The sequence below is a fragment of the Onychomys torridus genome, chromosome 4, assembly GCF_903995425.1.
Source record: "Onychomys torridus chromosome 4, mOncTor1.1, whole genome shotgun sequence".
Taxonomy (NCBI): domain Eukaryota; kingdom Metazoa; phylum Chordata; class Mammalia; order Rodentia; family Cricetidae; genus Onychomys; species Onychomys torridus.
Window position 1 is genome coordinate 94,269,377 of NC_050446.1, and position 26,008 is coordinate 94,295,384.

At 54.6% G+C, this 26,008-nt stretch overlaps 4 protein-coding genes across 6 annotated transcripts in view; 3 read left to right on the forward strand and 1 right to left on the reverse strand.

The window, feature by feature from the left end:
• The window catches only part of Mapkbp1 (mitogen-activated protein kinase binding protein 1), a 54,734-nt gene extending 46,652 nt beyond the window's left edge, over positions 1-8,082 (forward strand). For 2 of the 3 annotated variants that reach the window (XM_036184460.1, XM_036184461.1), the window contains 12 exons: positions 132-266; positions 437-573; positions 759-814; positions 1,952-2,188; positions 2,368-2,534; positions 2,722-2,867; positions 2,961-3,155; positions 3,329-3,413; positions 3,669-3,952; positions 4,179-4,775; positions 5,181-5,266; positions 5,850-8,082. In XM_036184460.1, coding sequence (XP_036040353.1) covers positions 132-266; positions 437-573; positions 759-814; positions 1,952-2,188; positions 2,368-2,534; positions 2,722-2,867; positions 2,961-3,155; positions 3,329-3,413; positions 3,669-3,952; positions 4,179-4,775; positions 5,181-5,266; positions 5,850-6,077 — 2,353 coding nt within the window. In that variant the 3' untranslated portion in view covers positions 6,078-8,082. The remainder of the gene's footprint in view (positions 1-131; positions 267-436; positions 574-758; positions 815-1,951; positions 2,189-2,367; positions 2,535-2,721; positions 2,868-2,960; positions 3,156-3,328; positions 3,414-3,668; positions 3,953-4,178; positions 4,776-5,180; positions 5,267-5,849) is intronic. The other variant, XM_036184462.1, reaches the window with a different exon arrangement.
• A 103-nt stretch (positions 8,083-8,185) lies between these two features.
• Jmjd7 (jumonji domain containing 7) lies at positions 8,186-16,435 on the forward strand. Its single transcript, XM_036185019.1, has 8 exons — positions 8,186-8,273; positions 11,756-11,909; positions 11,991-12,244; positions 12,540-12,596; positions 13,021-13,116; positions 13,304-13,380; positions 13,545-13,704; positions 13,808-16,435. Exons 1-8 carry the CDS (start codon positions 8,210-8,212, stop codon positions 13,894-13,896), a joined length of 951 nt encoding a protein of 316 aa, XP_036040912.1. The 5' UTR covers positions 8,186-8,209; the 3' UTR covers positions 13,897-16,435.
• Pla2g4b (phospholipase A2 group IVB) lies at positions 15,278-23,914 on the forward strand. Its single transcript, XM_036184282.1, has 20 exons — positions 15,278-15,286; positions 16,377-16,473; positions 16,713-16,849; positions 16,989-17,120; positions 17,407-17,447; positions 17,587-17,629; positions 17,899-17,953; positions 18,199-18,329; positions 18,545-18,628; positions 18,871-18,908; positions 19,532-19,667; positions 20,246-20,382; positions 20,633-20,855; positions 20,994-21,111; positions 21,386-21,523; positions 21,648-21,752; positions 21,929-22,108; positions 22,309-22,475; positions 23,065-23,251; positions 23,334-23,914. Exons 1-20 carry the CDS (start codon positions 15,278-15,280, stop codon positions 23,552-23,554), a joined length of 2,379 nt encoding a protein of 792 aa, XP_036040175.1. The 3' UTR covers positions 23,555-23,914.
• Sptbn5 (spectrin beta, non-erythrocytic 5) overlaps positions 23,828-26,008 on the reverse strand; it is a 44,381-nt gene continuing 42,200 nt past the window's right edge. Inside the window, exon 66 of the mRNA XM_036185018.1 lies at positions 23,828-24,277. The gene's annotated coding sequence lies outside the window, so the exon portion shown is untranslated. The remainder of the gene's footprint in view (positions 24,278-26,008) is intronic.

Here is a 26,008-nt window from a genome sequence, read left to right on the forward strand (position 1 = left end):
GGGATAGTTCTTGGTGGAGCCTGACCTGGTGGTGGAGGGTGGCTTGGATCTGTTTACCAGTTCATGGGAAGTGGGGATGAGTGGTGTTGCTAACTCCAGAGTTCTCACCCGTCACTGTGGCTCCACTCTAGCTGCATTTTTGTCTGGCGCCTGAGCTCTGAGATGACCATCAGCATGAGGCAGCGCCTGGCTGAGTTGCGCCAGCGTCAGCGAGGGGCCAAGCAGCAAAGACCAACCTCTCCCCAGAGGGCTTCTGGACCCGAGCAGTAAGTGGGCCAGAGACTGGCTCGGCTCACTGTTGTCCACATAGTGTGGTGTGATCTCGCTGTCCCCCCTCACTGTGTCTCCCCAGACCTTCCTTCTCATGCACAGGCCCATCATGTCGGCTTCTTCCCCTACTGAATCTCCTCTCCTCATGCTCTTGTCTTGGACTCAGGCCCCAGGCCCCAGTGGCGCCCCCTTCGGGACCAGCTCTTTCATCAGACAGTGACAAGGAGGGTGAAGATGAGGGTACTGAAGAGGAAGAACTGCCAGCTCTACCCATTCTTGGCCAGAGTACCAAGAAAGAGCGAGGTTTGTGGCAGTCAGGTGTGAGTAGACAGGCACTAGCTGGTGTAGGGACTAGATAAGCCCCATCTGGACCATGGGCTAGGAAAACTGGGCCATCATAGGGATCACACAGGGGAAGGGATGTTGTGGACTCCTGGTCCCAGAGGTGGGTAGGTAGGAAACATTTCTGACTGCCTATTTCTGTCTAGCCTCAGTCTCTAGTCCAGCCTTGCTCCGAAGCCTGTCCCACTGGGAAATGAATCGGGTAAGTGGCCATCACTGAAATGTGCTCCCAAGGTTATTGGAAGTGAGGAGGGTAGCAGCAGAGTCCTTAGTTCCTCGTGAGGCATTTGGGTATCAGATCTGCCTACATGCTCCAGCCTGTTTCCAAGGAAGACCTTATTGAGGTCAGGCAGCTGGTCTGGTCTGGGATGGGGGAGCACCAGTCTTTTCTTCCTGTATCAGATGACTAGCTGCATCAGAGGAGGTGTCCACCTCATCTGCCAGGAGCCTGGGAGGAATCCCATCCAAGAATGGCTTGGTTTTGTTTTGAGGCAGGGTCTCACTCTGTAGACCTGTCTAGCCTGGAGCTCACAGAGTTCCACAGGGCCTTTGCCTCTGAGTGCTGGGATTAAAGGCGTGCAGTACCACCTCTGCTTAAACAAAGCCAAACAACCATAACAAACAAGCAGCATGTGGGGAGAAGCGCTGTGAGTCACATGATTAGAATGAAAGTCTAGGAAAACCAAGGGTCCAGCAAGTAGAAATCTGGGAAACTATAGTTCTGAAGACCCCAACGAGGAAGTGAGTTCAGAACAGTCAGAGGGAAAGGCTGTGTTGCTGGGACTCCTTCCGAGTGGCAGAGAGGGCTAGACATTTTCAGTAAGCTCCAAAGCAGCCCAGTCCTCACATGGTCCAAGTTGGGATTTGGAGTCCAGCACTGTGTGTTGGCCATATGGAACTTGGTGCTCTCTGCCATGCTGGGGTCTCAGTCCTTCCTGTTCCTCTGTCCCTATTGCTGTGAAGGGACTCTGGTGTCTGTTGGGTATCTTCAGAGGATAGGACTGTTGAGAACCCTAGCTCTAGACTGTGGAAGACACCAGGGTAAAGGCAGAAACTAGAGAGGTTCCTACTTTGAGGGTCTAGAATGCAGATCAGAGCATGCACTCTAGAGCCAGCCTAGTCTGCAGGCCCCTTGGGCTAGTCACTGAAATCTTCTGTGCTCTGGTTCTGTCACATGTAAGACCTGGGACAATGATGTTACCATCTCTCTAACATTGTTGTCAAGATAAAATGAGCTAGTTCATGAAAGGTGCCAGGCATGCAAACAATATGTACATAGAGGTTTGTTTGTTGACAGTGTGATTCCAATTACTGCTCCTTCTTCACCCACAACCACCAGGCACAAGAGACCATGGAGTTCCTGGGCCCAACTCCTGTAGCGAACACAGGACCCAAAAGAAGAGGGCGCTGGGCTCAGCCAGGTGTGGAGCTGAGTGTTCGTTCCATGCTGGACTTGAGACAGCTGGAGACCTTGGCCCCAAGCCCTCGAGGCCCAAGCCACGACTCACTGGCTATATCTCCATCTGGTCCTGTGAAGCATGGTCCACAGGCCCCGGAGCTCTCATGTGCTAGCCAGGTGAGCTAGCTTTCTTTTGCCAGAGCCCAGCTTGGTTTCCTGCCACCTCTTCCCAGAGCTGGAGTACTCTGCTTCCTCAGAATTGGTGTTCACCAAATCCTTGCCAACTTCTACCTCCTCTCAGCACCCTCTTCTTACATCATCAACCCTCATAGGTGCCCCTTTTTTTGTGTTTCCAGAGTGAAAAGGCCCCTCGGCTTCAGGCTTCCCAACCCTGTTCCTGCCCCCACATTATCCAACTGTTGTCACAAGAGGAAGGAGTCTTTGCCCAAGATCTGGAGCCTGCACCTGTTGAAGATGGTATTGTCTACCCGGAACCCAGTGACAGCCCCACCATGGATACCAGGCAAGGGTTGTGCCCTGGCCAGAGCTCATGGGGCCCTGCAGCCCTGGGTCTTTTCCCTCTGAGTTTTTTCTATTAGGCAATGGTTGGCCTCCAGGCCACTCAGGGTTTGCCTGCCACCTCATTCTTTAAGTGGAGCTGCTGACCCCTGCTCACTGTCTTTTCTTTCCTTTGCTGGCCTTCCTGGCAGTGCGTTCCAGGTGCAGGCTCCAACCAGAGGATCCCTAGGAAGAGTCTACCCGGGGCATAGGGGCTCCGAAAAGCACAGTCCTGACAGTGCATGCTCTGTGGATTACAGCAGCAGTCGGCTTTCCAGCCCTGAACACCCCAATGAAGGTAAGGCTGCAACATGAGGAAGGGAGGCAGGGGAGGCAGACCTGTGACAGACGGGTACAGTGTGGTGCCTCTCCCCTCCCCCACATCATCTAGACTCTGAGAGCACAGAGCCCCTAAGTGTGGATGGCATCTCCTCAGACCTCGAAGAGCCAGCCGAGGGTGATGAAGAAGAGGAAGAGGAGGGAGGCACTGGCCTCTGTGGGCTACAAGAAGGCAGCCCTCATACCCCGGATCAGGAGCAGTTTCTAAAACAGCACTTTGAGACTTTGGCCAATGGGGCTGCTCCAGGTGTGGTCAGTGGGCCATCCTTCAGTCAGTGGAATCTGGCCCTCCCTTTTATGCCTAGCTGAGAGGGAGGGTCCGACCAGCAGGCAGTACCTTATGTTACTTTGCTGGAGAGGCAAGACTTGGGGCAAGAACTTAGCTTCTGACTCAGTTCATGATTTCTGTGCCTCTTGCAGGGGGTCCAGCACGGGTCCTAGAAAGGACAGAGTCTCGGAGCATCTCATCACGATTCCTGCTGCAAGTGCAGACCTCCCCACTCAGGTACACCCCCCCCACACACACACTGGCTCTGCTGACCTGGGGCTCCTGCACCTGGCACAGTATGTAGCCTTCTTTCCTCCTCTCCCTAAGGGTACTTTGTACTCCTGGCTTTGGAACAAGTGGCCTTACCCAAACCTTGTCTTGCTTTGTGCTTGTCCTCTCCTGTGGCCTTTCTGTCTGTGGGAGCATCTGGCAATCTTGGAGGAAAACACTGAGCCTTCTCTGGACCTTTTTCTGAACCCTTTCTCCCTGTAGGGAACCATCTTTATCCTCCCCAAGCTTGGCCCTGAGATCAAGACCTGACCAGCTGTCTCAGGTATCTGGTGAGCAGCTGGAAGGCAGCGGTGCCACTCCCCCAGGAGCACCCCCAGAAGTGGAACCCTCTTCTGGCAACTCTGGCCCCCAGCCAGTGGCTCCTGTGCTCTTGCCACGACGGCGTAGCAACCTGGAAAATAGCTGGGCCCCCAAGAAAATGGCTCCAGCTCGCGCCTTAGCTGGACTCCAGAAAGCCCAGTCTGTGCACAGTCTAGTACCACAGGGTGAGGAGCCTGGTGTGCCTGCTCCAGGGTATGGGGAACATGAGACGTGTGTATGGGTGTGCTGGAGGAATGTGGGCCTAGTGTGGTCCTGGTGTGTCCTCGTGTTTGCCACTGCCTGTCCCTTAGTGGTCCTGTTCAGGGGAAAGTAGCAACTAGGGCTTGAGCCCTAGCACTTGGCATACCTTCTCCACACCCTGACCTGCATCTGTCCCTGTCTCTGATGCAGATGAGGGGCCTTCATCGCGCTCACTGCTCTCCCGGGAGGTGGAGATCCAGGGCAGCTTAGGATCCCTGCCACAAGCTGATAGCTACCCACCTCAACCCCACGCCTACCAGAACTCCACCACCAGTTCTACGGCCAAGCTGGCTCGTAGCATTTCTGTTGGGGAGAACCCGGGCCTGGCTGCTGAACCCCAAGCTACTGCACCAATCCGAATCTCACCGCTCAACAAGCTAGCTCTGCCTAGCCGGGCTCACCTTGTCTTGGACATCCCCAAACCACTGCCTGACCGTCCTACGTTGACCACTTTCTCGCCTGTAACCAAGGGCCGAGGCCGTACTGAAGCAGAACAGTCTGGCTCCCTGGTGGGCCTGGGAAAGGCTCACACTACATTTGAAAGGCGGGCCTGTTTAGGGGAGGGTACCACTTCTAAACCTAGGACAGAGTGCCAGGTTCATCCTGGCCCCAACCACCCCTGTGCCCAGCAACTGCCGGTCAGCATCCTCCTCCAAGGCCCTGAGAGCTTGCAGCCCCCATCCCCTGAGAAGACTCCTAACCCCATGGAATGCACCAGGCCAGGGGCAGCCCTGAGCCAAGACTCAGGTGCGCACAGCTCCCCGGTCTCACCTTTCACCCATCCTCTGTCCTGTCTCTTGGCCACCTTCTGGCTCCATCTCATGTATGTGCGTCCAGCCTTTGGCGTTTTTCGTCCTGTCTGCTCCTGTCTTGGTCCATAAATCACCCCTGATGGTGAGACACTCCTGCCACCCCTCATGATCTCCCTATGACCTACTCAACCCTTTAGTGTGTTCTGGATGCTAGGGCTGGCTCTGGGGCTAGAGCTAGGACTGGCGATTTCCTCTAAGCTTTGTCTGTGTGGTGTCAGGAAAGGTGTTGGAAGAGAATGGGGCAGGGCTGGGGGGCTGGGGGGATTACAGCACTGCTCTGAGAGCCCTGGGTTGGGATTTCTGAAGGAGCAGCTGGACCTCACTGCTGTCTGTCCTTCAGAACTGCCCTTGAGCCTGCAACAATGTGAACAGCTTGTGGCCGAGCTCCAGGGGAATGTACGCCAGGCAGTGCAGCTCTACCATGTGGTGAGTATTGGGCAGCAACTGGTAGGAAGACAGCCTGTCGGCAGCGCTGCGTGCTCGACAGCTGAGTGTCTAGAACAGGAGCAGTAAGGGCTCTCCTACATCCTGGGTGGAGCCCTCAAGAATACTCTGAGTATGTGAGAGGGCCGAGGGCAGGGTAGGCCTCAACCCCAAGACCTAGTGGTCATCTCCGGCTAAGAACTGGAACACTCAAGACAGGGTTGTAGCTTAGAACATCATCTAGTTCAAAAGATCCCGATTCATGCCTGTTGTCTCAGTGTAACTATTATTAGTATGCTTTTTCATATCCCAAAATGGTTTGGGATCTTTAGATACAGGAAACAATTGAACAGTGCCCATGTTTGGAAGAGAAAGTACAGCCTGTGTGAGTTGTGGGGAAAAGTCATCAAGAAGAAGTAGATGGTTTTATTAGTCTGAAGGGACCTTCATCTGGGTTACCCACCAGAGTGCCTGACTGTACTGATGTTGTGTGGAGTCCTAGCCAGTCCCTTCTGGGCAGGCCGGGCGCAGGTGGAGCCCCCTTTTCTACTCATTCTTCACCTCACTTGCAGTGTTCCTGTTGCAGGTGACCAGCTGTAAGACACCTTCAGCAGAGCACAGTCATATCACCCGGCTCTTGAGAGACACCTTCTCTTCAGTGCGGCAGGACCTAGAGGCCCTGGCTGGGGCCACGCTGTCCAGCCCGGGTGGCAGCCCTGGGGCTGTGGGGGCTGAGCAAACTCAGGCCCTGTTGGAGCAGTACTCAGAGCTATTGCTTCGAGCTGTGGAGCGGCGTATGGAGCGCAGACTCTGAGTTCCAGAAGTCTATCCCAAGAGAAATACTCCCCATTCCAAACTGCAGCCCTTCTTCCACTCACGAGAACCTGTGAGAATGTCTGGAGTGGAGAGCAGGGATCAGTGTTGAGAGGCAGAGCAGCTTTCCCAGCTGCTCCTCACGGGCCCTGTATTTATTAATTTATTTCCCTGACTGTTGCCTCACTCCCTTAGGACCCCTGCCTCGAAAGCCCTCCAGTGGCTCATAGCAGGGCAGGTCTTGAGTCTGTGTCATCTTGGTGCTGTGAGGGGTAGGAGGGCAGCCTGCCTCATCTGGGGACATTGGGAAGGGCTGGCCTTCTCTTCTTAGAAGCCATTTGACATTACTTCAGGGATCAGCTCCCTGGGGTGGAGCATACACAGGGTACTCTGGGGTAGAGATAAAAGGTGATGTGCTATTTAGGCCCTAAAGCCAACTATAGACCCTTACCTCTACTCCCACACCAGCTGCACTCTCCTGGCTGCCAAAGCAGGGTGGTTTTCCCTAATTCCTGGCAGTTGAGAAAGGTAGAGCTGCCTGGCCCTCCAGGGGCGTCCCAGCCCTTAGAAAACTTGAGTTGGTATCAGGACCTGAGCCCCACATTCCACCCCATCCCCTGCAAGAGAGCCCCAGCATTGTCTACCCTCCCCTTTCCCCTTGTGGGGCCAGTTGTGGGGTTTTGCTGCCGGACAGGAAAGCCCTCTGTTGGCAAACACAAAGCCTGGCCTACTTTCCTCAGCCCGTAGGCTTCCTTATTCTCTAACCCTGGGCTCTAGAGGACTGCTGACTCCAGGGACCACTTCCTCCGTTATCCCGGGCAGTGCGCAATCGGAAACCTGTATTGGGAGTTCCCTCATGGTTTACAGGGCACTGGCCCACCTTCCTAGGACTTTGGACACACACACACATACACACACACACACACACACACGCACACACACACACACACACACACTGTATACACAGTTGAGTGTTCATTGTTAGAATACTTGCCTGGCTAGTATATACCTGGTTTCTTCACATTTGGCCTCAGCTTCACTAGCCTGGCTTAGTTAGAACTCTCATCCAGAAACATGAGCAGGAGCACACTAAAATGCTGGGATCTTGGTGCCCACAGCCAGACTGACAGGAAATTGCTATGGCACACCTGGCTCATGGGGGAAGGTCGTTTTCAAAGGCAGTGCTGGGTGCCCAGAGATAGTGGATACTGGAGATTGTGGAGTGGAGGTTCTGGGCAAGAGACACACAGGAAAAGTGATAGGTGGACAGGTAGGTCGCAGAGGTAGGGGGACAGAATTAAGGTAATTGTTAGAGGGTAAAGAGAAGGCATAGGCAGGCTGTAGGTAGGAACAAGTAGTGGTGTGGTTGCAGAATTGGAGTGAGTATGTGTCTCTGGGCCCTCTTTCCCTCTGCATCAGGTAATACAGAGAGAGGGACATTTCACCAGGTTTAGACAGCAAAAACCTGCCCAAGCGCCTTCCAAGCCCTGGAGGCAGAGGCTAGAAAGAAACGGTTTTAATGGGTGCTTAGCTTTGGTGGTTCTGGCTGAGTGCACTAACTACATCCAAACCATGTATTCCCTTTTCCGTACCGCCCACCTGACCAAACTCCTAGCCCAAAGAACAGTAGTGGCTAGGGGTGGACCCTTGGCAGCCAAAGGGTTAGAAATACGCCCACAGCAATAGGGCTGCCCTGACCTCCACCTGGTTCTTTAGAGGGCCTTAGCCAGCCTGCCCTTCTCGAGGGAGCCGGTCTTTCCCCTGCGCCTCTACCCTGCATGGATGTGGTCATGTGGCCAGCGGCGCTTAGTTCCTTTTGCATGTCTAAGGCCACTGGCAACTGCCGCCCACGTCCAGATCTGTCCCATCCCAGTTTTGAAAAGCCCCTTATTTATAACTTTTATACTGTGGCGCCTGTCTCCTCCCCGGCTGTAGGGGGTGAGGCTGTTTTAACGTCTCGTTTGTACTGATGTATGAAATTGTCAATAAACACAATCATTTGTTAACTGGCTATCAAAATCCGAAGAAAGCGCCGCTTGTCGTACCTACTGAGGGGCGGGGCGAGGGCGGAAATGGGGGCGGGGCTGCGAGCCTAGAGCGGAAATAGGGGCGGGTTCTCTTCCCACGGGCGTCATGGCGGAGGCGGCACTGGACAGGGTGCGGAGGGCGTTACAAGAGTTCCCGGCGGCGGCTCGCGGTGAGTGGTGTCTGCGCGAAGACAGCGTGGAGGGAACCTGGGGTACCGGAACTCAGGTCTTGTGTGCACGAGGAGCCGACTGGTGGCCACACATTTTTGTATGTTACCTTCACTCATGGTCGCACGTCCTGGTGCCTCTTCCTGGGGTACGGTTGTGGTTTTGTTCAGGGCACAGCGCAGCTCCGGCGGCAGTCGTAGTGCCATTCTCAAAGCCAGCGGGTGCTGAGTCCCTGTGCTCTGCGTCGCTGCACTCTCGGTACAGAAGACTCTTCAACCTTAAGTATCTCGGATGTTGGTGACTTCTGAGGAGAGAAGCAGGCGACTGCCCTCGTTCACTCAAGCGAACTCCAAGCTTTGAGGATTGTAGAGACCCACCCAAGCAATATTGGCTGTTTCACTACTAGGTGTTAGGTTCCTTCTTTGCTCCTCACTACATCATTCCTCCTTTCCCCCTTTTTACTAAGTCATTGCTTAATAGCAGTGCGGGCAGTTCTGTGCAATGTAAATAAAGTAAGATTCACTCCCAGCCCTTGTCTGTCCAGGACTCCGTTTTATAGTTTCTGCTAAGCATACTTTGTTGCACTGCCCTAGCAGGCATTCCAAGTGCCTCTGTCTCAAATTTTCACACCTGTGAACCAGTGCACCCATTATTGATAGGAACGCAGGTATTTTAACCTCTTGTTTTCAATAATTCTGCAAATACTCGACTGTTCATTTAACAAAATTTAAGTACCTACCTCTATGTGCCAGAATGTGTGTGTGCAGTGTTTTTAAATTTGGAAACAAGTGCCTTTATCTTCGGAGCCATCTTACCAGCCCGAGGGTATTTAGGTTACATCGTTAAAGAAACAATCTGGAGAGATGGCTGAGTGGGTAAAGCGCTTAAGCACATGACCTGAGTTCAGATCCACCTGATGATTATGTCTGATGCAGTCCCAGAGATGGAAAGCAAAGACTGGAAGACCCCAGGGGTTTGCTGGCCAGCCAGCCTAGCAACTGCTGAGCTCCAGATTCAGTGAGAGACTTGGTCTCAGAAAATATAGTGGAAATGATAGACATCTGATGCCAACTTCTTCTACACATGCATGCACAGGCATATACAGCCAACACACACATACACACACACACACACACACACACACACACACACACACACACACACACACACACACCCCGGGGTGGGGAATTCTCTGTTTCCATACAACTTCAATTCTCAGGGAGTAAACAATTATGTGAGCATCCCAGCTGTGTCACAAGTGGTTTAGAGGATGGTTGCAGGGTCTGCTAGGGCATGTGTACCCGCTGTGTATAGGGAACAGCAAGGGCTGTGAGCCTGGTGCAGGCTCTGTGTTCATGTTTGTTTTTGTCAGTTAAATTCTTAACAGAATTGCTGGGTCAAAGGAATTACTTGGAGTTCAGTTTGAAGCTCTAAGGGAAAGAAGTAGGCATTCTCTAAAGGAAATGGTGAGCAAATAAAACTGGTATAGTTAAAGAAAATCCAAAGGATAGAAAAGGGCAGTTTCATACCAGGCAGTGGTGGCACGAGCCTTTAATCCCAGCACTCAGAAGGCAGCTGCAGACTGATCTCTGAGTTCAAGGCCAGCCTGGTCTACAGAGAAAGTTCCAGGACAGCCAGGGCTACACAGAGAAACCCTGTTTTGTTTTGTTTTGTTTTGTTTAAAGCAAGCATTTTCTACACATTTTTAAACTCCAGGGTAGAGTAACACAGTGGCAATGTTTTCCTAGCATGTAGGAGGCCCTGGATTCAATCCCAAAGAATACCTCAGTTGTCCTGAGCCTCAGTTCCCTTCTAAGATTACTGCTTTGTGGGGTTCCTGTTCTTCCCTCCCAGGTCTGCTTGGTGATTCTTATCCCTGTTCAGGGCAGCAAGTACAGCTGAGCTCTTTCCTTTGCACTTTTCCTGGGCTCACCAATGTCTTCCCATGTGGTTGCAGTATCCAGTTTAAAGATGCTCCCTTTCTGACTGATTGCAAGGGAGGGCAGTCAGAATGGAGATGTAGCTTGAGTGAGCACAATCTCAGGAGTAAAATGAATGCCATAGACGTTTATCAAGGGTTGCAGTAACTGCTGCTTGGGACCAAAGCATTTGGTCAGACATTAAGGCTGAAAGTTAACAAAGCAAAGTGCTCTGCCCTTCTAAAAGCCAAGACAGTGAGCAGCAGGAAAGAAGACCAGCTAAAGCAGAGGGCATATGGTCAGGGTCAGGCATTAGACAGGAACAAATCAGACTGGGGGACAAATGGGCTAGGCTTAGTCATGGAGCAGCCCGAACGCATGCCAAGGTGGACGGAATTCTGCCAGGGGTAGCAGTAAGCCATCCACGGAGTCTTCACAGGGTGTATGACAAGATGAGATTGCATTTCAGATAGATGACATGCTCTTGAAAGGGAGTGGAATCCCATCAGAAGGACCAGTTTGCTCACTGCAGCAACCATCCAGCCAGAGTGTGGGGCACTTTCCTTTGACTTTATGTTTGCTGAGCACCTACTGTGTGCCAGGAAACATGGCAGTCATTCAGGCCGTTGTGGTGTTTCTATTCTGCTGAAAGAGACAGATAATAAATAAATGAGTGGGAAAAATACACAGGGCCAGGTAACGCTAAATCTGTGGAGGAAAACTAGATAGGCAAAGAGGTAAGGACAGTTTCTAACAAGTGACCGTTTAAAAGGGGTGGTCAGGGAAGGAGGTCTGTCAGTGTGACATTGGACCCAAAGCAGCCGAGGGAAGGGAAGGAGGGACGGGTAGAATCAACAGGACTTAGAAATAGCCAGGCCAGGGGCAGGATTGGGTAGGATAAACCAAAAGGGATTTCAGAGTCAGGAGTGGTGCCACACATGCAGTATGGCCTTGAACTTGTTTTGTAGCTGAGGGTGGCTCTGAACCCCTGATACTCCTGCTGCCGCTGCCCAGCTGCTGGGTTTACATGTGAGCCACCACACCCAGTTTAAAGGTGACTCAGAGCCGCTGAAAATGTCTCCGTAGGTGGCGCAGTGCCCAAGTGTTGGCCCTAGGTGGCTAAGGCTGCTGCTGCTGTTCCATTAGACCCAGAGCTCAGTGCAGCCCCTCCCTGTCTTCTGGTGTTGTCGTTGGTCAGTTATCTCCCTGGATAGATAGGCCATGAACTGGTGGAGATGATAGGATCATCCTCTGATATCCACACTGACCGGGCCCAATGCTGGGCCTTTTTCAGATGCTCAGTGAATATCATCATGGGAGGGGCATCCCAGAGCCAGGCTCCATCCTAGTTAGCCTGTGGCCACCAGCTCAGTGACTCCCTTTCCTAATGGATGCTGCTGAGCGATTGCTTCTCCAGGGTAAGGAAGTGAGGGGTCAACTGCAGACTTCCTTGGTCAGCAGCAGCCTTGCCTAGGATGTCCATGATAGAGGATTTCTTGTGCAGACAGTATAACAGAAGTTGGGTATCACTGATTTTAGACCCCTGTTCCCCATTTTTTCTTAAGACCTCAGTGTTCCTCGTGTTGTGCCCTACCTGGATGAGCCCCCAAGTCCACTCTGTTTCTACCGAGATTGGGTGTGCCCCAATAGGCCGTGCATTATCCGCAATGCCCTGCAGCACTGGCCAGCCCTCCAGAAGATGTCCCTCTCCTACTTAAGGTAAGGTTTTCTTCCTGGGGCGGGATGGACCAGTGACTATTAGCAGCAGACTACAAACCAAGTCTCCATCCATTCCTTCAGAGCCACAGTGGGCTCCACAGAGGTGAGTGTGGCCGTGACTCCAGATGGTTATGCGGATGCTGTGCGAGGGGACCGGTTTGTGATGCCTGCTGAACGTCGCCTGCCCATCAGCCATGTGGTGGATGTGTTGGAGGGTCAGGCCCAGCACCCGGGAGTCCTCTATGTGCAGAAGCAGTGCTCCAATCTGCCCACTGAGCTGCCCCAGCTTCTGTCAGATATCGAGTCCCATGTGCCCTGGGCCTCTGAGTCCCTGGGTGAGTGGAGGGGGCAAGAGGCAGGGCATGACAATGGAGTTGGGGGAAGAGTTCAGCTTGCTTGCTCATTCTCTGTCTTTGATGTTGGCTCTGTGGGGTCAGGTGCCACCTACCTGCCGACCGACCCCAGGCTTTGACATACAAGCAGAAACTGAAAGGGCTGCTGCCCCAGGGGTCACATTCCCAATGTCACCTTCCCCCAGACTCCTTGGCATTCCTTTGCCCCCACCCCGGTTTCTGAATAGCTGCCCTGTGCATAGGTGGTCCTCAGCCCAGTCCTAACTCTGTCCCACAGGAAAGATGCCTGATGCTGTCAACTTCTGGCTGGGTGAGGCAGCTGCTGTGACATCCTGTAGGTGTGGGGACTCTTGAAGTGGGGAGCAAGCTGGTGGGCTAGAGGGAGGAAAGGCGGGCCCCGGAGGGAGTAGCTGACCTCAAGTTTCTGGTGGTATTTTGGGACTAAGACACCACAAAGGACCTCTCCTGATAGTGGGGGCATTGGAGACAGGGTACACCATACCCTCTAGGTCTCGGGAAACCTCTTCAAAGCCAGGTAGATCGTAGAACAGGGCTCAGGAAGTAGAGCCTTTGGGTCTGCTCCTCCTCCTGATGAAGGGGAGCCAAGTTCTGTGATGCTTGCTAGAGTTCTCGGAGTCTCTCCAAGACTGCTGGTCCCGTGGGCTTTTCCTTTCACTGTAGGCTCTGTTGGGGTGTGGGGCTGAGGGCAGGAGGGCTGTTCTCCTCCCCACAACACCAGGTCTTCCATATGTTGACAGTGCACAAGGACCACTATGAAAATCTGTACTGTGTGCTCTCTGGTGAGAAACACTTCTTGTTACATCCACCCAGTGACCGGCCCTTCATTCCCTATGGTAGGTAACATGGCCTAAAAGGAGCTGGTAGCCAGTGGGGGAGGGTGGGCGAGCACCAAGAGTCCAGGCCTGAGGTGTAGCCTCAGGGCCCCAGCCCTCTGGTCTGGCTTGCAAGGACACTGGGCTGGTTATGGTGGGGAGAGCCTGACAGACTGTTGGTCATTTATCTCCCTGACCTTGCCTTCAGATTTGTACACACCAGCAACCTACCAGCTGACTGAAGAGGGCACTTTTAAGGTGGTGGATGAGGAGGCCATGGAGAAGGTGTCTGTTCTGTTCTTGGGCTCTGGGGAAGGATAGGCTCCCAGGGAGTGGGCACAGAGGGTCTGGGGAGATGACATCCCACTCTGAAAATCCCTAGTCTGTGGCTCTTCAAGGCTGGGAGGAGAGGGACCCTCAGGGCCTACAGGCAGCTGCTGTGTCTCTAGGTGCCCTGGATCCCACTGGACCCCCTGGCTCCAGACCTAGTCCGGTACCCCAGTTACAGCCAGGCACGGGCCCTTCACTGTACAGTGCGGGCCGGTGAGCTGTTGTACCTGCCGGCTCTGTGGTTCCACCATGTCCAGCAGTCCCATGGCTGCATTGCTGGTAAGGAACACCCAGGGCACCCGGGGCCCAAAAAGGTATTGGGTGGGAGGGGTTCCTACTTTAAAGAAGGGCCCTCACATCCAGGTTCCTCTCTCCTCCACAGTGAATTTCTGGTATGACATGGAGTATGACCTCAAGTACAGTTACTTCCAGCTGGTGGACTCCCTCACTAGGGCCGCAGGCCTTGACTGATGGGACCCTCACAGACACTGCAAAGGACAGCCAATGTGGGAGGTTGATTCTAGAAGCAGCCTAGAGTTTGACTATGCGCTGGCTGCTTCCTGGGTCCCTTCGTGGGCTGAGATCAACCTTGAAGAAACTTGGAATACAGTTGGAGGACCAGGAGATGCCAGGCAGGTCTGGGTGAGGGTGCCCAGGAAGTTGCCACACAGGTGACAAGGAAGCATGGATCAGGTCCAGCAGTGCCTCTCACCAGTGCTGTGACCTTGGGTGAGTCAGGGCATGTCAGCATCGGTCCTCTGGCTGTAAAGTGGAGATAATAATAGCTCTAGCTCCCAGGACTGCTGTGGGGACAGACATGGACCAACACAGAGGAAGCAGTCAATAAAAGGTGGCGTTGATACATCTGGTCTCATATTCCCCATCACCGTTGCCTTCTATGGCCTGCTGAGGGCTTAAATGTTCAGGTAAAAGTTTCAAGGTGGTCCTGATTGAAGGGCATAAGCCAGATCCAGGCCTGGGGTGGATGCTACCCACATACAACAGTTGTGTTAGAACTGCCTGGGACTTGCCGGGCTCAGGGCCACCAGTGCTATCTCTAGTTTGGTCCCAGACTGTTTGCTTTTCCTCCCTCAGCTCCAGGGAAGCTGATGGGTCTGGAGCCCTGAGGGTAACTCCTATTCTACAAGCATGAACAGGAAGTGATGGGAACCATGTTCCTCCTGAGCTGTTCTCTGAGGAAAGAGTTGATCTCCACACCCAGACTCCTTCTCACCAGCTAAAGAGCTGGGAGAGCCCTATCCCCGCATGCCAACCCACAGGCCTCATCTCTGGCCACCCAGCTCCAGGGGTGGAGGCAGCCTAGACACAGCTTTGAAGGGCTGTTTTATGTGAAAGCCACTCCCCTCCCTACAAGGTTGTGATGGAGCCTGAGGTGCTCTTCTGAGATTGCCCAGGGCTCCAGTTCAGACTGGGCATTCCTGTCATACTGGCACTGGGGAGGTTGCGAAAGGACCCACGACGACATGATGCTCAGCCCCACTGTTCACTGCTGTTTTGGGGGGCCACGGTCTGCTGACCTTCTCAGCCTGTGGCAGCAAATTCAACTAGAAGCCCTCCTCTAAGTTAGGGCTGGTTGGGACAGTGGACTTCAGGGAGACTGTGGCTAACTCCAGGAGGTGTCACTGACTCCAGCATTGGCTTAAGGTGTCTCACTTCCTGGGCAGGTGGCTGGGTCAGCAGTGGGTGTGGGGCTTGGGTGGAGCGGAGGACTCTGTAGGAGGGATTTGAGAGGAATGTGTGGGCAGTTGGCTCACCTTGGCTCTGGATTTAAAGCTGACAGTTGGTCCTGTGGCCACCACCCCATCTTTCCTGTTCCTGTGGACTCGGTCTCATGGCTCTGGTAAGGCTCCATAGGGCACTGGGCTCCCCATTTCATCCAGGGCCTGGTGGCTATGGTTTCTAAGAGGAGCTGTGGGCTTCTCTAAGCAGAGGGAGGGATGCTTTTCAGCTTCAGGACCAGACAGAGTGGAAGGCAGGGGCAAGGCCAGAACTGGGATGGAGGTCTGTCTTGGGAATGGGTTCCAGGCAGAACTCCCTGGATTTGGACCCTGAGAACTCTGAGGATCTTATTCACTGTCCTGGGGGCTTAGAAGTAGCTGCTCCATGCCTCTGACTCGGTTACTTGGCATGTGGGAGCCCCAGCGCTGCCTCAGAAATGAACTTCCTCAGCTTTGCTCCTGACCATGGAGCTCTCTGAACTTGACTATTGGCTCCTTTCCAGAGATATGGCTGAAGACCAAAAGGAAGGACAGGTGGTATCGAGGACTGTGGGGGTGGCACAGGCTTCCTCTGCCCTGGCACACTGGCAAGTGTCCACATCTCCAGAAGCAGGGGATTTGGAAGGAGCTCTGGAGACCCCTATCAGATCTGGAGGATGACAATGTGTGGGTGGTCTGGGTTGGTAGCTGCTATCCTGATCATGCAGAATCCATTCCCAGGATGGGGCAGACAACACAGGTTCAGCTCACTCATGGTGCCTAAGCCCCAATGTATTCCTTTCTTCCACTTGACACTCAGACCAGCCTCAAAGCGTCTTGGTGGGGTTAGGGTTGGTGGTGAGGTAATGGGCTAGAAAGACAAAAGCCCATACCCAGAAATAGTGTGGGCCATTAGCAAGCCAGCTTGCCTGTGTTCCGATCTTAACCATGCCTCAAGAGAGTGGCCTCGATTTCCTCATGGTTGGTCACTGTCATAGCACCCTTCAGAGGATGTGTGACAACTTAATAAATATATGCTAAGACCTTGGTATGGAGCTGGCACAGTGTGGTGTTTAATTATGAGAAGGTGTCATCGTGTAGATACGATGTCTCTTGTCACTCTGGGATTCTGGTGGGTGCAAGTGGACCTGGTCCTTTTAGTAGAGAGTTAAACCTTGAGAGATTGCCCCAACCTCCCCGAGGCCCTGTCACATTTGCCCCATCCACCTATAGCAAACCTGCCCTGTCTGTCTGCAGGCAAAGGTGGCAGGGACATGCCTGCTCACTGTCCGTATCCTCCAGGCTAATGGCTTGCCTTCCAAGGACCTAGGTAAGCACACTGCTTCCCTGGCACTTAGCTGAGCCTGGAGAACAGGTGGGGGCTGATTGAGAATTGTTAGTACCCGTGGGAGGGGCTGCAAAGAAGCCTGGGCTGGTAGGCAGTCCTGCAGGGGTCTCCTAGAGAGAAGGCTCAGTGCTATGGACCGGATGTCTCAGGAGGAAGGAAGTGGGCTCTGGGGGGGGCCGGGAAGGGCTCTTAATCATCACATGTGCCCTTCCTGCCTGCAGTGACAGCTTCTGACTGCTATGTGACTCTGGATCTGCCCACGGCCTCCAGCCACACGCTCCAGACACGCACAGTCAAGAACAGCAGAAACCCTGTCTGGAATCAGAACTTCCACTTCCGGATCCACAGGCAGCTCAAGGTAGCCCAGCATCCAGTCTGGCCCTGCCCTTTCCCTGTGCCCCATTGCCACGTGGCTCCGCGTTGGCCATCTCCTGCCCCGTCCACCTGTCACCCCTCTCCTTCCTGTATGAAGCTGCCCCTCTCTCTGCCTCTTCCAGAATGTTGTGGAACTGAAAGTTTTTGACCAGGACCGGTTAACCAAAGATGACCCTATGTTGTCAGTACTGTTTGACGTCGGGACTCTGCGAACTGGGGAATCTCGGCGCCAGAGTTTCTCACTGAGCACTCAGGTAAAGCTGTGCTCGGGAGTGGTGTCCCTCAATTCTGAGGATAGGGCTTCAGAGGCTCCCCTGCTTCAGGGCGGCCCAGGCATCCCCTCAACTTCTCACCAAGGAGCAGTCCTGTACCCCAACTTCTTCCTCGCCTTCTGATCAGAAGCACAGCTTCTTGGGAACAGTCCAAGGAGTGTAGACAGAGTGACCTGGAAAGGGACAGTGGCCCTTCTCCACCACTGTGGCCTCAGCATCTCCCACTGCCGTCTGGGTTACCAGCCCCTCTAACTTGCTTCTCTTCCAGGACGACGGGCGCCTGGAAATTGAATTTCGGCTGCAGACTCTGTGAGTAGGGCTGGGGGAGCCTGGCGGGTGGCGGCAGTAGAGAGCCTCCTTCCGGGAAGGGCAGTGCCAGCTCTCCGAGGCTGGTACCCTCCCCGGTAGAGGAGGAGTGCCTGGGCAGTCACTGGGGGCCTCTTTCCAGGACAGGCTGTGAGGAACAGCTCATCAGCAATGGCATCCTAGTGGTGAGTGGGGACCCAGGACTTCCCCTAGTAGCTCATCCCTCGTGTTCTCTGCTGTTCTCCCAGGCTTGAAGTAGGCCCACCCTAGCCTGGGTCGTGTGGGCTGAGTTGGGGACATTGGTATGCATGTTCCCCAAGGGATTAATCTCAAGCAAATGCTTAGTGACTGAGGTTGATATAAGGATATTCTGGGGAGCAGGGACCAGGAGCCCATAATGTTGGGTCCCAGAGAGGGGGTGCAGCATGATTGTAAGGGGATCTCTTGACCACAGGCTCGGGAGCTCTCCTGTTTGCATGTTCAGCTGAAGAAGACAGGAGACCCAAAGGGTGAGTTCCCTCTTCTTTAGGCAGCCCTTCACCCTCATTCCCGTCTCTTCCTCCTTTCTAAGGAGGTGACCTGGTACTGGCTGTTCTCAGGTAGCAAAAGGTGGGAGGCAAATCCATGCTGGGACTCTCCTGGACTCCATTTCTCTACTGGGGCCATGTCAGAGAGGGACTTCCCTGCAGACTTGATAGGGGATTTAGTGGACAGAGATCCCATCCTGAGTTTTGACTCTGGTTCCTGTTTCTAGGATCAGAGAGCAGAGTTCAACTTGTGGTTTCTGGGGCCTGTGAGGGCCCACAGGATGCTTCTGTGGGCACCGGTTCTTACCGCTTCCACTATCCAGCCTGCTGGGAGCAAGACCTGAATGTTCATCTTCAGGTAGCATGCCTTGCTTCTGAGACCCTAGAGCCCTCCTCTCCTCTCAGTACCCATCCCAACCCGAGCTGTGCTTCCCCTGTCAGGTCATCTGGGGGTGATGTTAGCCTCCTGTTCCCTTCCCTACTGTTCTTCTGCCCCGCCGCAGGGAGTGGGTAGGGTCTTTGCTAAGAGAGGAGTAATGACGCGTGGGGGTCCTTTCTCCCCCTCCCCCTAAGGATGACCCCCAGGAGCAGCTGAAGGTACCACTACATGCTCTACCCTCTTCACAGTTGGTGAGACTCATCTTCCCCACGTCCCAGGTACTGGTCACATAGCGAAGCTATGTTCATGGACAGACCTGTCACTGACCTAGCCTTGAAGCAATCAGCCTGCTTTTGTGGCTGGTTCTCCCTTCAGGCCATACAGTCAGTGGGTGGAAGTGTGGGCCCTGCAGAGGAGCTTGGGGCCCGCACCAGGGTTCTTGGGATGGTCTGGGGTGCACTGAGGCCACAGTGGGGTGGAGGTGGCCAGCCTTTCTGATCGTGGTTCTCGTGGTTTCCAGGAGCCTCTGATGAGGCTGGAACTGAAGAAGGAAGAAGGGTGAGAGCCCACCTGGGGATGGGAGAGCGGGGACGGCACCCAGGTGTGGGTGGTGAAGGTCGGGGGCAGGGGAGATGCAGCACTCCTGGGTGCATGGGGCTTTGCATCAGGAGGAGGCGTCAGTGTGGACAGGCCTGTTCTTAATGTTCCCACTTGGGTTTGCTACAGTATGGGGGTGGGCCCTGCCTAGCACACCATCCTGGGAAGATCAGTGTCTGTCCAGATAAGCAGGCAGGGAGGCAAGGACAGTGCCAGAGGCCGAGGCATGAGAGCAAGGGGGAGGAGGGTTGTTGAGAAAGGACCTTTAGATGCCCTTCAGAAGAGGGAGGGGGGCTTTTCAAATAGGTGGGGGCAATGGGCCTTCTTTTCTGCCCTGTGGGTGAGGGAGAGATTTGACTTGGAGGGGGGCCTAGCCCTAGACCCTGGGTGCACTCAGTCCCATGGTCTGCTTTACCACACTCACGTGTGTGCATGGCCCTGGGTTCCCCTCCCCCCACTCCACAGCAAGTGGTGCTGAGAACTGAGAAGGAAGGGGCTAGCAAGGGTCTGGCAGGTGAAGCGAACCAGTTTCTTTTTCTGTGGTGGAGCTGAGAGATGCTTCTAGGTCCCTTCCTTCTCCCCAGACCAAAGGAGCTGGCTGTGCGGCTGGACTGTGGGCTCTGCCCTGAGGAGCAGGCCTTCCTGAGCAGGAGGAAGCAGGTGGTGGCCACTGCCCTGAAAAAGGCCCTGCAGCTGGACCAAGACCTGCCAGATGACGAGGTCTGGGGGCTGAGCACATCTGGGTGGAATTTTCCTCATGCCTGCTTAGGCCCAGGCCTCAGAGCTGGTGTCAGCTCAGGCTTGTCCCTGCCTACCCTGTTCCTCTTCCTCGATGTTATCAGGATGACCCATGGGGCACCTGCAGCTCACAGATGGGAGTTCCCCTGTGTTTTTTGGTCCCCCACCTGACTGATGGGACACACCTACTATGAGGATGGCTCAGAATGGGCCCCAGAGGTTCAGACCAGCCTTATTGGCTCCTAGGGGAGTGAATCCCAGTGCCAGAGAGCAGGACCTTTTGGAGACTTCCGCAGGAGCCTTGGGGGCTTCCAGAAAGTGATCTCAGGTTCTGTGTAGACTAACACTTGTTAGGACCTTCTTCTGGAGCCCTGATGTTTGAAGCAGCGAGGCATTTGGGAGGTTGTTTCTGACTAGGTCCTCAAGAGGGCTAACTCAAAACTGGTCCCAAGACTCAATCACATCCTGACTGGCTGGCCACTTGACTATCATGTTCTCTTCCCAGAGTGTGGCTTTCTCTGTTCCTCAGGCCTTTTTTGAACCTGGCTCTCCTCTTCCAGATCCCTGTGATTGCTGTTATGGCCACTGGTGGTGGGATCCGGGCCATGACTTCTTTATATGGTCAGCTGGCTGGCCTGAGGGAGCTTGGTCTCCTGGACTGCATCTCCTACATCACTGGGGCTTCAGGATCCACCTGGTGAGCTGGTTGGGGGCTGAGTGCTGGAGGCTGCAGCTAGCTGGTGGAATCGGGAGGGATGTAGTGAAAGGATTTCCTGAGCTCCACAGACCCCTGAGCACACTGCATGGACTGTGCAAAATGCTGGCGTTAGGGTGCAGTGCGCGCCAGGGAACAGAAGTTGATGGCCAGACAGTCAAGGACATGTCAAGTCTAGATGGGGTCCTTTGGTGACCACATTCCCCTACTGCTAAGCTTTGGCTTTCCTCAGGGCATTGGCCAACCTCTATGAGGACCCAGAGTGGTCTCAGAAGGACCTGACAGGGCACACCGAGTTGCTGAAGACACAGGTGACAAAGAGCAAGCTGGGCGCATTGGCCCCCAGCCAGCTGTGGAGGTACCGGCGGGAGCTGGCTGAGCGTGCCCGCCTGGGCTACCCGACCTGCTTCACCAACTTGTGGGCCCTCATCAATGAGACCTTGCTGCATGATAAGGTAGGTGGAGGGGTGGGCCCTGGGTTGGTAAAGCTAAGGCAAAGCCATCTGGAGATGGACCCATCCCTGGATGATATGTGGGAAAGACTCCCAGCATCAGGAAGCTGAGGGCTTAGGCCAAGCTCCTCTTTCCCTCAGCCTCATGAACACAAACTCTCGGATCAACGGGAGGCCCTGAGTCGAGGCCAGAACCCCCTGCCTATCTACTGTGCCCTCAACAGCAAGGAGCGAGGCCTGACCACCTTTGAATTTGGGGGTGAGTGGCTTCAGAACTGGGGCCTATGCTCTTCAGGGTAGTAGGGTACCCTGTAACTAGTCCTGTATCTTAAGAGGTGAATCTCATGCCCATGTCTCTTAGTCCAAGTACCAGAGACTGTCACCCTGCCAGCTAGCTCCTTCATACCCTTGGGATGGGGGAAGAGGCCTCAAGTCCCCTGGTCCCCAGATTACCCTGAGATAAAGTCCCTGCTGGATGTCTGAATGCCCAAGGCCCCTAGGCTCTGTGGCTGAGGTGTATGTTGTCCTCACAGAATGGTGTGAGTTCTCCCCCTATGAGGTCGGCTTTCCCAAGTATGGGGCTTTCATCCCCTCCGAGCTCTTCGGCTCTGAGTTCTTCATGGGGCGGCTGGTAAAGCAGCTCCCCGAATCCCGAATCTGCTTCCTGGAAGGTGAGGAGGCTAGGTAATGGGAGGCTTGGGTAAGAGGGGCCCTCTCCTTGCCCACATCAGTCAGAGGGAGGGAGGGTTCAGACTAACAGCAGTCAGGACTTTGCACTTGATGCCCCCTTCTCAGGTATCTGGAGCAACCTGTTTGCAGCCAGCCTCCAAGACAGCTTGTACTGGGCCTCTGAACCCAGCCAGTTCTGGGACCGCTGGGCTCAGGATCAGGCCAGCCTGGGTAGGTGCCTGGGCTTTCTGCAGGAGAGAGATGGGCAGCCAGTTGGGAGTGTCTTTGAGGCATTGTGGACTTCAACTGCTTACCTCCTAGGGTAACCATGGAGACTGGGAGAAAGGACCAGAGGCCTTCTTTCCTTAATGTCATCCCATCACCTCACCCCCACTCTCCCTGTGCAGACAAAGAGCAGGTCCCCCATCTGAAGGCTGAAGAACCACCCACGACACGGGGCAGGATTGCCGAGTTCTTCACTGACCTCCTGACAAAGCGGCCACTTGCCCAGGCCACCCACAATTTCCTGCGTGGCCTCCATTTCCACAAGGACTATTTCGATCACCCTCACTTTTCTACCTGGAAAGGTACCCTTTCCACCATCTCACCCTGCTCGGTCCAGGCTCCCCACCATCCCTAACCTTAGGACACTCCCCACCCCCTCTCTCCCTGAGATGTGCTGCTCTGGCAGGATTTGTGGGGACCGTGGGCCTTTTTCTATGGGCCTAAAGAGGTCTGGACCCACAGTGACAGCTCATGATGCTTCTCCCACCCCAAACCTTTGTAGCCACCAAACTGGATGGGTTCCCCAACCAGCTGACACCCACAGAGTCTCACCTCTGCCTCCTGGATGTTGGTTACTTCATCAACACCAGCTGCCCACCCCTTTTGCAGCCAACACGCGATGTGGACCTCATCTTGTCACTCGACTACAACCTCCATGGAGCCTTTCAGGTTGGGGAGGTGTCAGCCAGCTGGGGTGGCCTGCTTTCTAGACGCCTAACGAACCCGCTTTAGGATCTAGTGGCGGCCAGCTAGGGTGGCCTGCTTCCTAGATGCCTAACGAACCCGCTTTAGGATCCAGTGGCGGCCAGCTAGGGTGGCGTGCTTTCTAGACGCCTAACGAACCCGCTTTAGGATCCAGTGGCGGCCAGCTAGGGTGGCGTGCTTTCTAGACGCCTAACGAACCTGCTTTAGGATCCAGTATCTGGCCCAGCTTCCATTAGGGGTATGATAGTGGCACCCCCTACTGGGCAAAGTTAACTCTGCTCTGGGAGTGGGGTGCTGAGTAGCTGGGATGTTTTCATCTGTCTTGTACCATGGTTCTCTTTACTGTCCCTGACCCTGAAGAGGTCCTGGCATACCTGATGCTTCTAGATGGCTCCCACTTTCAGAGGGCTGTTGGCCACTAACCCAGGGGAGCCCTAGAGGAGCTGGAAGGAAGGGTCAGAGCGTGGGGCTCTGGGCCCACTGGAGTCTCTGCGTAGTGGGCCTTGTATTGAGCACACTGGGCCCTCTGATGCCCCCTCTGCCTGCCCAGCAGCAGCTGCAGCTTGTGAGCCGGTTCTGCCAGGAGCAGGGCATCCCTTTCCCACCCATCTCACCCAGCCCTGAGGAGCAGCGCCAGCCTCAGGAATGCCATGTGTTCTGTGACCCGACCCAGCCCGAAGCCCCCACTGTGCTGCACTTCCCTCTGGTCAACGACTCCTTCCAGGACCACTCGGCCCCTGGTGAGCCTCGGCCACCTCCCTTCCAGACTTGCCTCAGTGCAGGTGTCCCCAGGCCTCCTGCTAGATCGCCCTCTCTCCACAGGGGTGCCACGGACACTGGAGGAGAAGGCAGCTGGGAAGGTGAACCTGTCTTCTTCCGACTCCCCATACCACTACACCAAAGTGACCTACAGCCAGGAGGATGTGGACAAGCTGCTGCGCCTGACACATTACAACATCTGCAACAACCAGGAACGGCTGCAGGAGGCCCTGCACCAGGCTGTGCAGCGGCGGAGACGGCGCAAGCAGCGCAGGCCTGAGTGACAGCCCTGTTACCCTGGCGGGGTTCCCACCTGGGGACCTTTGACCCTCCACTCCCTCCCTGCTGCTCTGAGTTGAAGACTAGCATCACCAAGGCTCCAGAGCCTCTGGGGACTCTGATGTCTAGGCACAACTCCACAAGATATGCGTCTGGAATCTCCTGTGGTGACATAAGCCCATCGGCAGCCCTCACAGAGCCAGACTGTAAGCTGCCAGAAGAGCTGCCAGGGCCTAGCACCAGGCATGACCTAGCTCACCCATGGGCTGAACTTGGGGCTCATCAGAGGTTAGAGATGGGGTCGTGTTGGTTGTATGACAGGACACTGTGACATGTTATAGGGGCTCTTATAAACGGGAGGCGCTTGGGTGGCGCTGTCCCAAGATTAATTATCCGTTGTACCAGGCTATTAGTTCCACAGGATGCTTGACGTGAGCTCCACTCTAAAAGCATGACATCCAAGAGGCCTCTAGCATGGAAGTTCCAACCCTGTCCAGATGGACAGAGTGCCATCTTTGTCCAAACAGAGACCTTGGGGTGAGGCCATGGTCCAGTTAAAAGGTTCAGGCTCATCTCGGGCCCAGCCAGTAACAACACAGCAGTGCTTATCCTGTGAGGAGCTGTTCTCTGGAAGGTGTCCTGGAGCCAGGAGCTGAGGGGTTCCCCAGGATGCATCTTCACCACTTGTAGCCCGAGGTTTGGTGTTGGACTCATTTCAAGGCTCAGACCTGTTGGGAGAACAGAGATTCGGAACCATACACCATAGAATCTGCCTAGAACATCCCACCTGCCCCTAGTGTGGGTATGAGCAGCTACTAGGAGCTGTGAGATGAGTGGGGTGTAACAACTTTGATTCTCATGATCTGGCAAGCTCTGTCAGCCAGGCAAGTGGTTCTCAGATCCTGCCCTGGAAATGGAGCTGGGATGCTTGAAATGTAATCCCAGCTACTCAGGAGACTGAGGCAGGAAGATCATGAGTGCAAGGCCAGTCTAGACAACTTAGTGAGTTGTAAAGGAAAAGCCAAGGATATAGCTCAGTAGTAGAGGATGTGCATGATGCCTTCGGCTCACTCCCAGGACCACCAGAAACTAGTATAGACCCCCGTTCTTTGGCCTCACACCATCTGACTCAAGATGGACTTCAGGAGTCCTGCGAGAGAGATGGATGCTATGCCAGAGACCTCAGCTGTGGCCATTATCTGTTTGAGCATGAGAGCCTTCTAGGCCCACAGCTGTGCATCGGTCTAGATGCATGGCATTGTCATCCTGGACCTGGGGACCCATGGGGGCGGTGTTCACATTCTCTCCCACATGCCCCAAGTGCCCCATTTTTAGAGGCCTGAAGCCCACTAGCCTGGAGATAGGAAAGACAGGGGTGACATGGCTGATCACCTAAATGAAGCCGGGATCCACAAGAGGCTGAGGATGCCAAAGAGCCTGTATTCAACCAGCTTCATCCCTCGGCCATTATACTTCTTGTCATTGGCCTGCACACGCCGATGCCTTGGCCCAGTCTATCCCCCGGGACCAGGGACAGAATCAAGACAGGATGGAGGTTAACAGCAGAGCACAAGCAATGGCTGAGGTTTTGCTGCCTCAGAGGAAGGGAAATGGAAGTTTGGGAGTGAGGACAGGTGGACAGTTCAGGGGAGCATTCCAGTAGAAAGCAAGTTGGACACCCTGGGAGCCTCTTACCTACGGGATAGCTAGAACAGGACCTACCACCAGCAGGGGCTCCCAGATGGGGAGGGCAGGGGGGAGATGGAGTGTGGGGAAAGGGAGCCTTGTGGCCTGGGTCCTGCTGTCACCTCTAAGTGGAGGTGTAAGGGCAAGGGTCTCCCATGTAGGGCCTCTCCAGCCCACTCAGGTGAGTGGGCCTTGAGTCCTGGCCTGTCAGCATTAAGAGAAAAACCCACTCCACCAGCATCCCACCCACAGCTGGGAACCTGGCCTGGGGGTCTGACAGGCAGGTGAGGGTTGTCCTAGAAACCACTGGCCACTGCGTGTCCCTGTCCGTAGAGGCTCAGCTGCCTGCCTCCTGTGGCCTACAGTGTGGCTGGGCACTCAGCACTCCCAAGAGACTCCTTGAAGTCTCCTCACCAAGACCCCAGAGCAGGGAGGTGCTGGAGAAACTTTGGGTCCTTTTGGGATTCTGAAGAGAGGCTTTGGTGGAGACTAGGGGAGATGATAACACTGAGGAGGGGAGCTAGGGACTGGGCAGAGCCCCCGGCACCCATCACTCTCCACAGAGAACCCATCGGACACAGAAAGGCACAAATGGCAGAGTATTTTCTGCACGTTCTTCCTGCTAGTGGGAGCTTGGCCACGGTCCAGACCTCTCAGGATATAGCATTCAGAGTTACCAGTCTATGAAGTCCAGAAAGGAACAGAACTCACAACGTTCCTGACTGGAGGGGGTGGGGCCAGTGGACTCCAAAGGGGACAGGGCAAGACAATCT